Source organism: Triturus cristatus, chromosome 1_2, assembly GCF_964204655.1.
Source record: "Triturus cristatus chromosome 1_2, aTriCri1.1, whole genome shotgun sequence".
Classification (NCBI taxonomy): domain Eukaryota; kingdom Metazoa; phylum Chordata; class Amphibia; order Caudata; family Salamandridae; genus Triturus; species Triturus cristatus.
The window spans coordinates 227,672,772-227,688,353 of NC_140580.1; the positions used below are offsets into that span (position 1 = coordinate 227,672,772).

The 15,582-nt window shown below is 47.1% G+C and overlaps 1 protein-coding gene across 4 annotated transcripts in view; it reads left to right on the top strand.

Annotated features, from left to right (window-relative positions):
* The window catches only part of ZSWIM8 (zinc finger SWIM-type containing 8), a 2,297,361-nt gene that overhangs the window by 1,893,345 nt on the left and 388,434 nt on the right, over positions 1 to 15,582 (top strand). For all 4 annotated transcript variants that reach the window (XM_085603517.1, XM_085603518.1, XM_085603514.1 and 1 more), the window contains one exon: positions 1,364 to 1,532. In XM_085603517.1, the coding sequence (XP_085459643.1) occupies positions 1,364 to 1,532 (169 nt within the window). The remainder of the gene's footprint in view (positions 1 to 1,363; positions 1,533 to 15,582) is intronic.

The following is a 15,582-nucleotide window of genomic DNA, read 5'->3' on the forward strand; positions in this document are numbered from 1 at the left end:
AGGGGTGCCACGATATATCTCATGAAGATTTGTCAGCCGGCCTCAGGGTTGTAGGCATGAAGCCATGTACATCACCGTGAGCTTATCATTTAATAAATCAAAAAAAACAAACAGAAAATGACTGTTCAGCTGAGGGAACCCTACATCAAGGTGATGACGGGATGGTACCTAACCCCTGATAAACTAACTGAAATCTTCACAGAAATAATAGTCTCCAGCTGGGGACGTTGTGGTGAGATCAGTACACCTGTGCACATTTGATGGTCTAGACCCTTGCACATTTGATGGTCTAGCTCTCATATACAGACATATTGAAAGAAGGTACCGCAGAGAATCAAGAAATTGTGGGATTCCCTGTGGCTAATGATCCAATCTCAGTGGCATTTCAATAACAGTTGGGGGTATCCATTTTAGGAAATTGAGATTAATCTTCCAATTATCAGAGACAGGAAAGATAGTCATTTCAAGGCTATGGAAGCAGCCCAGCTCCGTCTATGTGACTTGGCAGAGTCAGGGGAACAGTGGAGAGATTGACGAAAACCGGGTTAAAGATAGGGATGATGGCTCCACAGTCTGGCTTCATGTGCTTCACCCCACCCAAAGGAGACCACATTTCTTAAAAATTGTGTATGGATTTCATTTCCGATGACAACAAATAGTGATTACATTTTCAAATCTACAGAATTAATCCAGCAGATTAGGTTGTTAGAATGCAGGGGTGAATGCGGGGCAGTGTTGTTGAACGTTACATGGCCTGCTTTATATCTTCAATAGGTTCACCACTCTGTTGCAGGATTATTTCTTATTGATGGAGACCAGGGAAATTAATATATCTGTTTAAAAAAATTCAAAGGCAACCCAGCCATCTCTCTTTGAAATTATGAAAATAGATAGACAATGGTTTGATAGACTGCTTATCTAGCCCGTCCTGTCGAAGTGAATGACTTAAAGGACGCTTCATTCAAGGACAGTGGAGCTCTTGGATTCTAAAGAAACTAAAGGAGCGTCATCATCCTTCTGTGAAAAGAATAATACCCACTCCTAATATTTATACTTTATTATTTAATTGGGGAAAATTATTGAATTATTTTCATACAAATGCATTGTAATATGTCAAAAAATAATTTTAAAATGTCCAAACATGTTACTTTATAAATGCGTGTTTTTGTTAAAGATAGGTTTAATAAACGAAATGTTAGCTGTTCAGATGTGTACCAAGATTCAGCCTAATCATGGAAACATTCTGATGTTTCTGATTTGAAAGAAGACACACATGACAGAGGACAAGTAAACAACGTTGTTTCTCTTTTACCGCACTATGCAGTGAGGTATTATTTTATTAATTATAATTTTTCACTTTTAGGGTGTCCACCCTGCATTTATTGGAGCGCAGTTTCCTTATTCTGTGACAACGCCATCTCTTGCTGCCACAGCGGTTTCCTTTCCAGGAGTGCCAGTTCCTTCTATGACACAGATTGCGGTGCACCCATATCACACTGATGCAGGGATATCACTGTCTTCAAATGTAGCAAGTAAGTTGTGTGACCTAGCATTTTCTCGTTCATTCTCGATCAGTCATTTTAATGCCTTTGACTCGTTCATTATTCATATCATTTTGTCTCCCGTCTGTGCTAATTTATAACCTTCTGTACTTAAAATCCCCTTTACTGCAACATATATGTACCCCATTTGTTTGACCAAATGTTTCAAATTTGCTACACCTGTTCCGCTGTGGGTCAAAGGAGAAACTGAACAGTTAGTTAAAGTAACGTGTATGATTTCGGTTTAGCACTTGTTTCATTGTTGGTGAAAGTGAATATGGACAAAGTAAAACATTTGGAAAGGCCGAGCAGACTCTTAACAGAACCGCTTCTGATAGATACTTCTTTCCATAGATTACTCACCAAAGAAATTTCTTCTGGGTGCAAGAAAGCTTTTCCTCCGCAATGGCTGTCTACTGCCTGTAACTGGTGCTATATGCTTCGGTCGCACCTTCGTACGCACCCAGTGTGAAGTCTCTAGGGTATATATGGGTAACTAGCAAGCTAGTTTTAGTTCCTGGTTTTTCACGCTTCATAGATGCTGTCCTGAGCGATAGTCTGTGTTTCACCCAGAAATTCCTCAGGAAAACTGGCAGCAGTTAGATAATATGCACCTCTTAAGGTCTTGGAGTATAAACCCTGTCAAAACTGTCGTACAAAGATATCCTTTTCAGATTCACACAACGTTTGTATATGACAAAATGGAGCCAATCACAACCCCTTGTCTAGAGATTCTTGCTCTGACGCATCTGATGGCCATCGGGAGTGGGAGACCAAGCTATTTTTGATTAAACAAGGTAATTTTAAGGATTCCCCATGCCCTCCTCAAAATAAGCAACTGGAGAAGTAACGATTCCTTAAAGTATCTTCCACCCAAAAACACAAAACATGGCATATAAATGGGAAATCATCATCTTCCTAAAAAGAATCAATCCTACTTGCCGGAATGTTAAGCGTCTCAACCTTCTGTAGTAACCTGTGTTGTACTTATCTGGTTACTTACTCCCTAGCTGCTCAGCCAGTGTGAATGTGATGCATGGAATGTTGGTGTGAGAGTCTTGAATGGAATGTTTGGAATATTTGGGTGCCTGGATGCTTGAGTATGTCAGTTGGAGTATGGGCTGAGCAGCAGGCAGGCTGCTTCTGGTGGGGCTGTATCTCTACTACTTATCTACATGTAACTGGTCTCAATAAATCCACTTGAAACTACATCCTACACTTGGTCCTTCCTCTTCATTGAATCAGGCTGAGCTGCCGCCAGGTGAAATCTCACTTGCATTGATTTATCAGACGATGATGGCACACCGAGAGGAGGCTAGGCAGGAGAATATTCGAACCCAGGGGGCATGCAGGAGAGTCCAGAATTCCGTTCGCAGAATTGCTAAAACTTGTACTGATATTGCTACCAGAATCGGAGTAGCAGAAGAGAGGATCTCAAATTTAGAGGACGCCATAGTGGCGCAGAAGAGTGCAACTGATTTGATGGGTGCTCAGAAAGATGACATTTTCTGGAAATTAACTGATTTAGAAAATCGAGCCAGGAGAAATAATCTCAGGATTCTTGGGGTACCGGAGGGTCTGGAAGGGGGAGATGCTAAGCAATTTATAGTTGAATTATTTATTGAGGCATTTCCCGAAGTAAAGGAGTGGGACTGGCGGTTGGAGGTGATGAGTGCCCACCGTTCTCCGCTTAAGCAGAGGCGAAATTCTGGAATCACTGGGGATAAACCTCGTGCAATACTGATATCTCTTAATAATTGTTTGGCAAGGGAGAAGATATATGATCTAGCGAGGCCTGATAGAAAAAGGAGGGGAAAAGATTGTGATTTTTTTATGCGCCCAGATTTCTGTCCTGCAACAGTTGAGCGGAGGTGACAGCTTTGCCAGCTGATATCCCATTTTCAGGAGAAGGGGGCACAAGCTTTTTTGCTTTTCCCGTCTAAATTAAAAATTATTTTTCAGGGTCAGACAAAAATTTTTCTTCTCAGAAATTCAGGCTAAGGAGTATCTGTCTACTTTATAGTTAAGGGGGTGGCTTCCTTGTCTAATGACTCGGTTAGAGTCCGAGTTTTGTGGGGTGGATTGACAATAGTCAAAAGTAAGTTATCAGGGTTTACTTCGGGTCTCACTTAAATAGTTGGCGAAGTTAATTAAATGAAATAATAAATAAATGTAGGTGAGTTTAACTGCTTTTGGCCTTGTTTTGCTCTATTATGTTATTAAGGGGTGAGGGGTGTCAGGGGAGTTTGTTGAACCAGCACGTCCATCACAAGGACTTAGGTCCTGTTGCCATATAAGGGTATTGTTAGGGGGGGTGGTTTATGGGGGTGGGTTGTTTAGGGGTGGGGTTGGGGATGGGGTGGGAGGGGGGGGTCGACGGGGGGCATGGATGTATTGGTATCAAAAAGATGCTGTAGTGATGGCTTTAGTCCTTTGTATATTCACTTCTTTGCTTATTATTGTTTCTCTAAATTTCGAAAAAGTACAGTTCAGTTGGAAATGCTATATTAGGTTTAATGGGGCAGGATAGAATTATTTTCAGCTCTTGGAATATATGTGGTCTGCACGATCCTAAAAAACGTGCATTATTTTCTAAAATTGTGCATGCTTTACATTTAGATGTTATATGCTTACAGGAGACGCATATACCTTGGGGGAGACATGGTTGCTTGAAGGTGCCAGGATATGATTTAATAGTATGTACTAAACAGACGTCTATGATTAGAGGAGTCGCCATCCTTATGAAGACGGGGTTAGGAATTTGTAAAAGATCTCGAGAGGATAAAATGGGCAGATGGGCTATAGCTGAAATATTAGTCGGCCAAAGGTCATTAACGATTTGTACAATTTATGGCCCTAATAGTGACGATCCGGAAGTACTTAAATTTCTAAATGTTGAATTGGCCGGTTGGCCTTGCCCACTCTTTATGTGTTTGGATCTGAATATCAACCTACTTAGTAATTTTAATTTGGCAATTTGGCAATTGACCACAATTATATTGGTAGAAAACCTAAGGTGTTTAAGGCATTGCAGGCATTGGTTCAAGAGCATGGGTTGATGGACTTGTGGCACCAACATAATAAAATGGATGATGGATATACATATTATTCAGCTCCCCATAATAGATTGGTTAGGCTTGATTATTTTTTGGTTCCAGAGCAGTTTGTTGAAGTTTCCTCTATTCATGTCTCTCCTAGGATCATATCTGATCATAATGCATTAATCGTTGAGTGTCTATGGCCTCGAAATAGGAAGCCTCTCAGGCAGTGGTCTTTCGAAAGGAAGCTTCTGCTGGAAGAGGCCTATCAGGCACATATGAGGAAGTGGTTAATTGAATTTCTCGATATTAATAGGGGTACTGCCTCCAACGAGGTGGTGTGGTATGCTCCAAAGGCCGCAGTGCGCGGGGAGACCAAAAGTGTCTCCTCGTTCCGGTGGAAGCAAGGGCAAGATCAACTGAAGTTTCGTTTGGAGGAGCTTAGAACGGCAGAAGTAGCACTGGCCTCTAAAATTAAGAATGGTAGCGACATACAGCAGTCTCAGGAGGCTGTCGCTATAATAAAATCTAACCTTCTTGAATCTTTTGCTGCGGATCTGGCCGCTAAGTACCTTTTATATCGAACGACTATGTTTGAATTTGGTGAAAACTCTGGTAGGGTACTTGCGAAGCGGCTTCACCAGAGAAATATACAGTCGCGTCACTAGAATCCAGGATGAAAATGGCATGGTTCAGGATACCCAGGAAGGAGTGAATGGGGTATTCTTAAAATATTATACAAAGCTTTATTTTGAAGATATTGATAGTGATAAGGTAGGGCCCGAGATTGAGGCCTTTTTATCGGGTAAGGATACTATGAAGGTATCACCAGAACAGAATGATATACTATCCGCCCCAAATTATATGGGAGGAGGTGGTTATGGCGGTTAAAGCATTGGCCAATGGTAAGGCCACAGGTCCAGATGCAATACCCCTTGAGTTCTACAAGACGTTTTTTTTTTTTTTTGAAAACCTTTATTTCAGAATTCAGGACACAGCTATTCAGCCGACAGCCCGGAGGTTCGGCAGCATTAAGAGTTGGATACAATGATGTGTCCTCAATACAGTTCAAAGAGTAATGCAAAGGTCCAATTTTTAAGTAAATAGTGAAAAAACTCACAACAAACCCCAGCAAGGCAAAGACATTGAAAGCCCATGGCGAAAGCCCCCAGGGGAGGCAGGACCCCGCTCGTCTACTAGTTACAAAACTGTGTACGGAGGAAGAAGGGGGACAGCAGAGGCCCAAAGCGGTTCCCAGAACCCAACTGTGCTGGAAAGTAGGTCAGGGGGAAAGCTGTTCCTCGGGAGGTTCCAGATCCGGGGCAAGACATATTCCCCCCCTGTATTGGTTCCATCGCCCCCAGATGGCATGCCACTTCCGGGGGCGACCTCTAGAGCAATAGACCGTCTTCTCCCTAAACATGCTCCAGTCCATGTTCTCCTTCCACGCCGTCAGTGTAGGGGGCCCCGAGGAGCCCCACAATCGCGCGATATCCCTTTTTGCTACCATGTTACCCAGAGTCACCCATTGGGTCTGCGCCTCATCGAGGTCAGTGGGCCCCCAGACGTTCAGGAGGCAGCACCGCGCCTCCGGCTGTACCGCAGTGCCCGTCACCTCCCCCATAACTGCATGGACTCTCCTCCAGAACTCCACAATGGCACTACATTCCCAAATGATGTGCAGGAAAGTACCCACCATACCACATCCCCTTCTGCACAGGCCGTCCTCCGAGAATCCCATGTGGACCAGTCTTGGCCCCGTCACGTACACCCGGTGCAGTATTTTAAGCTGCACCAGCCTCAGACGCGACGGGATCGCAACCTCCTTAGGAGAGGAAACCGCTGACTGCCAGTCCTCATTATCCAACTCAAGGCCATCCCTAGTCCACTGTTCTCTCAGCCCCAAAAGCATGTCTGCCCGGACGTTAATCAACTTCTTATTAATAAGCGAGATCGTGCTCTCGGGCATATGGCCATCAAGGACTCGGTCCTCAAGGGGAGAGGACTCCGGCACCTTCTCACCCTCAACGAGGACTGATCGGAGGGCGTGACGCAGCTGGATATACCTGAAATACTCTGAGGGCCCTAGCTCATACTCAGTCTGCAACACCTCGAAGGACTTCACCCTCCCCTTATGCAGCACATCTCCCACCTTGGATATACCTATCAGGTCCCACTTATCAAAGCCCTTCGTATGCCAGAGTCTTCCCAATCTTTCCGATTCAAACAATGGGGTAGCGAGGGTGAGCCTACCCTTCCAGCCCAACGAGTCAGTCGCCATCTTCCATACACGCACCGCCACGCCTGTGGGCCCCGTAAGGGACGAGTCCAAGGACCGCGAATACAACGCCCTGTAGTAGTTGCCGCCACGCAGGAGCCACCTATCCATGGCATATCCAGGGCTGAGGGCAGGGCCATAAAGCCCATGGTTGATCGCGCTCAGCTGCGTGGCCCAGTAATACCGTCGGATGTCTGGGAGCGCGATGCCCCCATCGTACCATGGGAGCGTCAACTTTGAAATAGCTATTCGCGGCCGCCCATCCCACAGCAACGTCCGTTGGAGGCCTTCGACCTCCCGAAAGTATTTAGCCGGTACCCAGTCCAAGGTGTTCTGGAGGGCGTAAAGGAAGCGGGGAAGAGACATCATTTTGAACAGGGCCGCACGCCCAACGAGGGAGAGCGGCAGCCTCCGCCAACCTTCAACATCTCGCCTCAAGCGCGCCAAGGAGGGGAGCAGATTCCTCTCATAGCGCACTGCAGGATCCATGGATATAAAAATCCCCAAATACACGAAACCCTGCTGGGCAACCTGTATCGAACATGTTCTAGGGATCGGTGGGACCTCGCCACTAAGAACGTACAAGTACGATTTGCCCCAGTTAATCACCAGCCCCGAATTCCTACCGAACGATGCGAGTACGTCACAGACCACTATAAGTGACTTCTTAGGTGAGGCAAGATACAGTAGGATATCATCGGCATAAAGTGAAATACGGTCCTCGTGATCAGGGGACCACCGAAGGCCCCGTATATCGGGGTGCCAACGTATCCACGCTGCCAACGGTTCAAGGGCGAGGGCGAACAACAGAGGCGACAGGGGACAACCCTGCCGAGTACCCCTACCAAGCTGAAACGGAGTAGATGCCCGACCATTCACCACCACATTCGCTAGTGGCCCCTCGTACAGCAACCGAACCCAACTCACAAAACCGCGACCGAAACCAAACTTGGCCAGCACGGCCCATAAGTATGCCCACTCCACCGTGTCAAAGGCCATCGTGGTATCAAGAGATGCCACAATAGCCGGTTCACGAAGCGTGCTCGCCCTGGCGATGACGCCATGTAGACGCCTAAGATTTAATGCTGTGTTTCGGTGCGGGATGAAGCCGGATTGATCCGGGTGTACCAAATCGCCAAGTACCCTAATCAAACGAGTAGCCAGGAGTTTGGCCAGAATTTTCGGCTCAGCATTGAGGAGTGAAATGGGCCGATAGGAAGCGCACCTATCTCGGGGTTTACCCTCTTTATGTATGACCACAATCGACGCCAGCCGCTGATCCAACGGAAGGATCCCATCGCGCCTCCAAAAACATGGCGCGCAGGTGAGGGGCGACCCTATCCGGGAACAGTTTGTACAGGTCGATCGGCAGTCCATTCGGTCCAGAGGCCTTACCCGAGTTTAAAGCGCGAATCGCCCCCGCCACCTCGTCAACCGTGATGTCACCATCCAAATCGTCCCTATCTATGTCAGAGAGGCAGGGCAACTCGATATCCCGGAGGAGATCAGACGAGTCCTCGGGGGGCCTGTCCGACACCGAGGAATAAACCTTACGAAAATACTCCGCAAAACACTTCACAATCCCCTCAGGTTCCACAATCGCCTCTCCCCGCTCTCCCGTCAACTCTGGCACCACTCTATTGACCCGTTCCTTCCTGTCCAACCACGCCAGGAGTTTCCCTGCCTTATCACCAACGTCATATAGGCGGCCTTGTTGTTCCCTACTAAGGGTCTTAGCGGCGTTCGTCACCAGGTCCCTATACTCCGCCTGCTTCAAGCAAAGCTCGTGCAGTGAGGACTCTGTAACCTCCTCCTCCATAGCCCCCTCAAGGGCCGCGATCTCCTCCTCCACCTGCCGCACCTCGCCATCCCTCCGATTCTTGGCAGCCACCACCAGGGAGAGGGCTTCCCCCCGAAGGACGGTCTTAAAAGCTTCCCACAGCGACACCGCCGAGTCCACGGTTCTCAGATTGTCCTTAAAGTAATTATCTACCTTCTTTACCAGGGCGCTGCGCATCTTGGGGTCTCGGAAATACCATGGGTTGATGGGGGCCACCCTCCCTCCTCCCTCCCAATCTAGATCCAGCCGGATCCACACTGGCGAATGGTCAGAGATGCCGCGTGCCATGTGCCTCGCCTCGGATATCAACGAGGCATGTGCGGCCAGAGTGAGCAGGTAATCAATCCTGGAGAGGCTACCATGCGCCCCGGAGTGAAACGTGTATTGACTCTGTGTGGGGTGCCGGAGCCTCCAGCAGTCTATCAGACCAAACGTATCCAGGAAGTCTGGAAGCCATTTCTGAGCCCCCCCTGTGTCCCTGGGCGGGTATCTATCCAACAGTCCGGAGCCCACAGCGTTGAAATCCCCTCCCACCACCAGCAGTCCCCCCGGGAGAGTCAGCAAAGCCCTGCCCAGTTCAGCAAAGGTGGAGGCCTGCAGGGCCGGCGGGACATAAACCGAAACCAAAACCAAAGTCCTTCCTTCCCACCGCCCCGCCACCGCCACAAACCTCCCCCTATCATCAACAATGGTGGAGTCCACCTCAAAAGGCAACGATGCTCTAACGAGGATGCCCACACCCCTAGACCCAGAAGTGAATCCCGAGTGTGCAATGAATTTATACCCCTTCCTATTCAGGGCATAGCACGTATTACCTATGAGATGCGTCTCCTGCAGCAGGACAACATCTGGCATTGAGCGTTTCAAAAATTGCAAAACAATCCCCCTCTTGATGCGATCCCCCAAACCGTTAACATTCCAGCTTATAACACTTAAGCCCCTACCCCCCATCCTCAAACGGAAAGAGGCCCACCCCACACCCGAGGAGCCACCATGGAACAGCCCTGAGGATAATCATCATGCCTTGCTGAAATAAACCCCCCAACAACAAACTCAAAATCCCAAAAACTCCCCCCACCCTGCACCCCTGCTGCAGCTTACAAAGCCCCCCCAACTTGCAGTGTGCCTGTCGCCCTACAAAAACAAAAAATCTACAAAAAGTACCCTAAGGGAGGAAAAGAGCACCCCTCGTCCTCCCGCAACCCTCCACAGTTACTGCACTCCGTTCGATTCTGCAAGTATAGTCAAATCAAGTCAGGCCGGCTCTAAAATATCAACCCTGTCCATCTCGGCCACTGTCTCCATGCTCGGCTGTGTCGTCCCCCGTCCGTCGCCTGGGCAAAGCGTCCAGCCATTCGTCGGCCATAACAGGAGAGTCAAAAAAGAATGTCCGATCTTCATGCACCACCCGTAGTCTGGCAGGAAAAATCATGGCATACTTCAGATCCAGTTCCCGAAGTCTCCGCTTCACCCCCAGGAAGCTCTGTCTCTGTCTCTGCACCTGCTGGGTGAAGTCCGGATAAAAATTCACCGACGCATTCTGGAAGGGGACTGGGCCCGTCACCCTCGAAGCTTGCAGGATAGCGTCCCGATCCCGAAAGTGAAAGAGCCGGGCGACAATCGGCCGCGGCGGGGCACCCGCCTTGGGCCGCCCGCCCGGCACCCTATGGGCCCTTTCCACCGCAAAAAACTTTCCAAGGCCCTTAGGCTTCAGATGATTGAGGACCAAATCCTCCACCAGCAGGTCCGCCGAGGCCTCATCCGAGGACTCCGGGACCCCGATGACGCGCACGTTGTTGCGCCTGGCCCGGCTCTCGAAGTCCTCCAGCCGGCGGGCGGCGAGGTCACTCTCGGCCCTCAACTTCCGAACCTCGGTCTGCAGATCCGCTACATCATCAGTGAGGCCCGTGGTCTTGTGGTCCAGGTTCTTAACGCGTTCGTTCGTCTTGCCCAGATCCGAGCGGATCAGATTGACATCTACCAGGATGGCATCCACCTTATGCGCCAGGGCCTCGAACTGTTTCCCCATCGAGGACTGCAGCCCGTCGAGCGCGCCCATGACATCCTGGAGGGAGAGCTCCGGTGTCCCAGGCGAGTCCTCCTTCTGGGCCTCCGGCGCCTGGCTCGACCCACTCGGCGATGTTTTCAGGAGGGCGTAGCGGTCCATACTGTTTACTTGGGAGTACGTTCCCCGCCTGGTGGACTTAGTCTTCAGCCGATCCCCTTCTGCTTTGCCCGACATAGTGGGCTCCAGGCAGTTAAGACTGTTCACCCTCAAAGAGAGGAATAAGGAGTGAGCAGGTCCGCCCTATGCCGCCAGAGCAGCCGAGCGTCGAGCGTCCCTGGGATAATAGAGCCACCCAGAGCTCTGCAGTGTCCGGGCAGACAAAGGGAACGAAACCGAAAGTGAAAGAGCGAGGACCTCCGTCCGACAGTTCACACCTCGCCAGGCCGTTGTTGATCAACTAGGAGTCGGGCATCCTGCCAACTCAAGCCCCTGGCATCCCCGGGAGTTAGGCCACAATCTTCTGCCGATCGTAAGTCCGGTTCCCGAAGGGCGATCCGACCGTGGGTAGCATCAATCGCCTCCCTGACTACTCAGCAACACGGTGCCATGCATACCATCAGGATTGGAGACAGGATAGTCGACGGAGGGCGCGAGGGTCTCGGGAGCTCTAAGCTCACGCGGCCATCTTAGTCAAGCGCTAGGCTCCTCCCTACAAGACGTTTTTATCAGAGATTCAGCACGATTTACTTGGTGTCTTTACGGCAGCTCAGAAAGGTATGGTTCCAGATTCTTGGCGGCAGACTACAATTGTTCTGTTTAGAAAAAAAAAAGGAAAACCAAAGTTGAGCCCGTCATCTTTTCGGCCAATTTCTCTTATTAATAGTGACTCCAAAATTTTCTCCAAAATATTAGCTTCTAGATTAGCTGAGGTTATAGTTCCTTTAGTATCCCTCCGTCAACATGGATTTATTCCGGGCCGTGACACCACAGACCATGTTCGGCGGGTTATTGCTTTACTGGACTGGGCCCAGGCCACGGCCTCTGCCCTCGGGGTGATCCTGAGTCTCCTGGGGGTTCTTGTGGGCCGTGCTTAGCTGGAAGGGTTTTAGTAAAGAGTTTATTCAAGCTATCTGGTCATTATATACTTCACCTGTGGCAGTGCTTCGTATATCAGGTCAAGAAACTAGCTACTTTAATATTAGTAGGGGCACTCGTCAGGGGTGCCCGTGCTCACCTCTACTGTTTGCCTTATATATTGACCCGTTTTTTTGCCAAATTGAAGGGGATAGGAGCATATTACCAATTAGAGCTGGGGGTACTGAGTTTCGAGCTTTGGCTTATGCAGATGACATTTCTGTGCTTACCTCTAATGTCTCTTCTGCGCTGCAGGCACTTAAGGTGTCTGCTGTGCAGTTTGGTGTAATATCTGGCTACAAGTTAAACGTCGCTAAAACCCAGGTAGTTCAAACACCAGGTATGCCATATTCTGGCAATCTAGTTGTCCTCGAAGCAGTGTATCTTGGGTGAGAATTTCAGCGGCTGTCGATTCTATACCTGATTTAAATATTCTTCCGATAAAAGATGCAGTAAATACAAAATTAGAACGAATGGATCACCATCATCTATCCCTTTACGGTCGCTGTAGTGTTCTTAAAATGCTTATACTCCCAAAGTTTTTATACCTCTTTAGGACTATCCCTTTAGTACTATCACAACGTAGTCTGTTAATGGCAGACAGGGTCTGCCATACGTTTTTGTGGGGATATAGACGATCTCGAAGGGCTGCTAAGTGGATGTGCCTCCCTCGGAATCGTGGTGGGTGGGCAGTACCTAATTTATTGCTATATTATTGGTCGGTCATGATACAGGCTTTTGGAATACCACTTTTAGGAGATAAATATGAAGCTCTGCTATGTAACTGCCCTACTATCTTTGAGATCGGCTTAGGTACTGCGGCTAAGGGTATTTTGGTTGAAGTCCTCGAACCAAGTTACTTTAAAAGGACTAGATTCAAGGTCATTAATACTTTGTTCGTCATTTGGCAGAAAATTCGGCGGAAATTATCTATACATCAGCTTAATGTCTACACTCCATTTAAAGCATCTCGACTTCTTCCTCCCCTTATTTTTCAAGATCAGGTAATGTCTAGATGGCGATTACAAGGGTTGCGGGTGATAGGAGATTTGGTAGGTGATGGCCAATTATTACCTTTTGTATTTTTGAAGGATAAATATCAGTTGTATTCTCACGACTTTTTTAAGTATTTGCCGGTTAGAAGTGTATTGTTTAAACATCTTGATGCAAATCCTTCTCTATTCGATAAAATAACTATATTTGAACTTATCCGAAAGAAAGCCCGAATTGGAATAATATATCGGTATGTACTCTCCAGTCTACCGGATGATTTGAGCATACAAGGATTAAGTTGGGCGATTAAATTAGGAAAGACTACTGTTGATTTAAATCCGGCTCTCGAGCTGGCCAGTAAAGTTTTGGTATCTGGCAGTCTTCGGACGCAAAGTTATATGTCGATGTTTGATCTGTATTATACGCCAGCAAGGATTGCAAAATGGGGCAGTAGAATAGGGGACCACTGCTCTAGGTGTGGGTTATATGCAGCAAATACAACCCATATGTTTTTCTTTTGTCCAAAGCTGAAAAATTTCCTGTCTGACATTGAATCCTTCATTAATGTCACGTTTAAGATCCAGTGTACTTTGACTCCGGAGATGGTTTTAATGGGTTATGACGGGGCAGCGTCTTTGGGCAATACATGGTATACTTTTGCATTTCTGTTTATTTCCATGTCTATGATTCGGCTATGTATAACCTCACAATGGCTTTCTACTGAAGCCCCGACATTTATCAATTGGAGAACTAGATTGCTTGCTATTCATAAGCTGGAATCTTCAGTATATTCATTAAAGGGTAGGCGGAGGCGGAAACTTGCTTCAAAGATTTGGACTCCAGTGGAGGAATGGATTAAATAGCTGTTATGTATGTATAGTTGATAGGATAAGGTTTTGCTTTCCTTATATGTTTTGAATATGTTAGTTTTAATGAGAAGCAATGTTTAACATAATTTTATGTTTGGACTGAAAGCCATGACTGTATTGTCTTGTGTTAAAAGGAAATAAAATCAATAAATAAAGTTAAAAAAAGAAAAAAATGAAACTACATCCTGGCTATGGCCATCGTTACTACAGAATTTTGGCGGCGATTCTTGAAACAAAACTACACATGTTTTTAAGAAGGACTCTGAAACAAGAAATCTCTTAAGGAAACCTACAGAAACTAAGAAGAAAACCTCCAGTCTGAAGTACAAGGCGTGTCAGCCCCACCAGTGTCATTTTCACCAGATATCCCCTGCCTGCTTGTACTCCTTTGAGCTAAAGGATTGCCTATTCCTGCTTCTGTGACCTCTTGTGTTATCCTGAGCACTTATCAATGAACAGCCCAGCCTGGACATGCTTCATTGGTCTACTTAAATGACTTCTCCAAGTTGATAGCTTGTGTGATCCTGAGCACTGTCTACTTTCTACTGTGACAAGTTGTGTGATATTGAGCATTTTCCCCTGCTCTTCGCCAATCTTCCTCACACTGCCTGACCCCAGCACAAGTGTGGAGCGCTCACAAGGAAATCCTGAAACAGCGGCACAAGTCTGTGATTTCTCTCAAGCTGGCCAACACCAGCACATGCGAGGAGTGCTCACAGACTTATTTCACGGAATACTAGACAACGATCAACAACTCAACACTAGATCAATGGCTCAACTGCTCAGCATGAGATCATTTATGGAGTTTATGCCTGGAGTGTTCACCCCACTCTACAACCATTGGTCTCTTCTAAATGGATTTGTTTCTGGAGATTTGCTACACATAATTTACTTTGTAGATCAATGTCTACACTTTCATTTCGGGTGCTTTCCTCAGTGGCGTTATTTTACGTTTGGAAGTCTGTTTACACACAAGGACACGTGTCTGGCATGCAAGTTTCGCTGCTTAAGCCCTAACACAATAACATGGGGTATGTCGGAGACAATTAGCCAAACTCTTCAAGGCACAAGTCAACTATTGTTTTCAAACAGTTTGGTGAGTTTATTATATTTTTGCTCACCAATGCTGTGTGGTCAGTTAAACCGTTCACTGCGGTTTAAATTTGTAGGCGTGCCTGTGCACCTTACCGTGTTCATGAGTCTTGTGGAGGGGTTGCAGCACTGTCTATGACGTTTGTTCTTCTATGCTGCCTCAAGCTGCTTTGCGACACTTTCCAGCTACGATGTGCCTTGAACCACCCGGCGCAGCGGAGGTTGCATGCCGCCATGTTGTGGTTGGATTTAGCCGCAAGTTCTGGAGTACGTGTTGTCCCATGATGTCCATTTTGATTCAGAACACTTTCTGCAAACCGCGACCTATGCAATCAGACCCTGACGCATTGTTGCTCCACTATTCCTTTTGGAATCATGTACCTTTTGTTTGTGTCTTGCTTTGCCCAGCCTCCATCTCGACATCTGCGTGTGTACTTTCTTGGTTGCACCGGATTATGAAGACTGGGCACGTTGCATGTTCCTCGTGTACAGCTTTTCTGCTCAAGGAAGGAACATTTTGGTAAAGTACCTGTGTCTGGATGCCACCCTTTTACTAAATTTTGACTTTGGATTGGTTTATATATTTTTAATACACATTCACATGCTTCTCTGGAAATTATATCACTACGCTGCATGTAATTCCTGCGGGGTCCCCTGACATTTAAAGTTTTATTCAGTTTACAGCTAACGTTTCTTTTAGGGGCAAAATTTACTTTTCTTTTGTTTAATCCTCATGGTTATTGGAATTGGTCTGATTCCAAATCTAGTGTGACCAACTTTGCTTGCAAT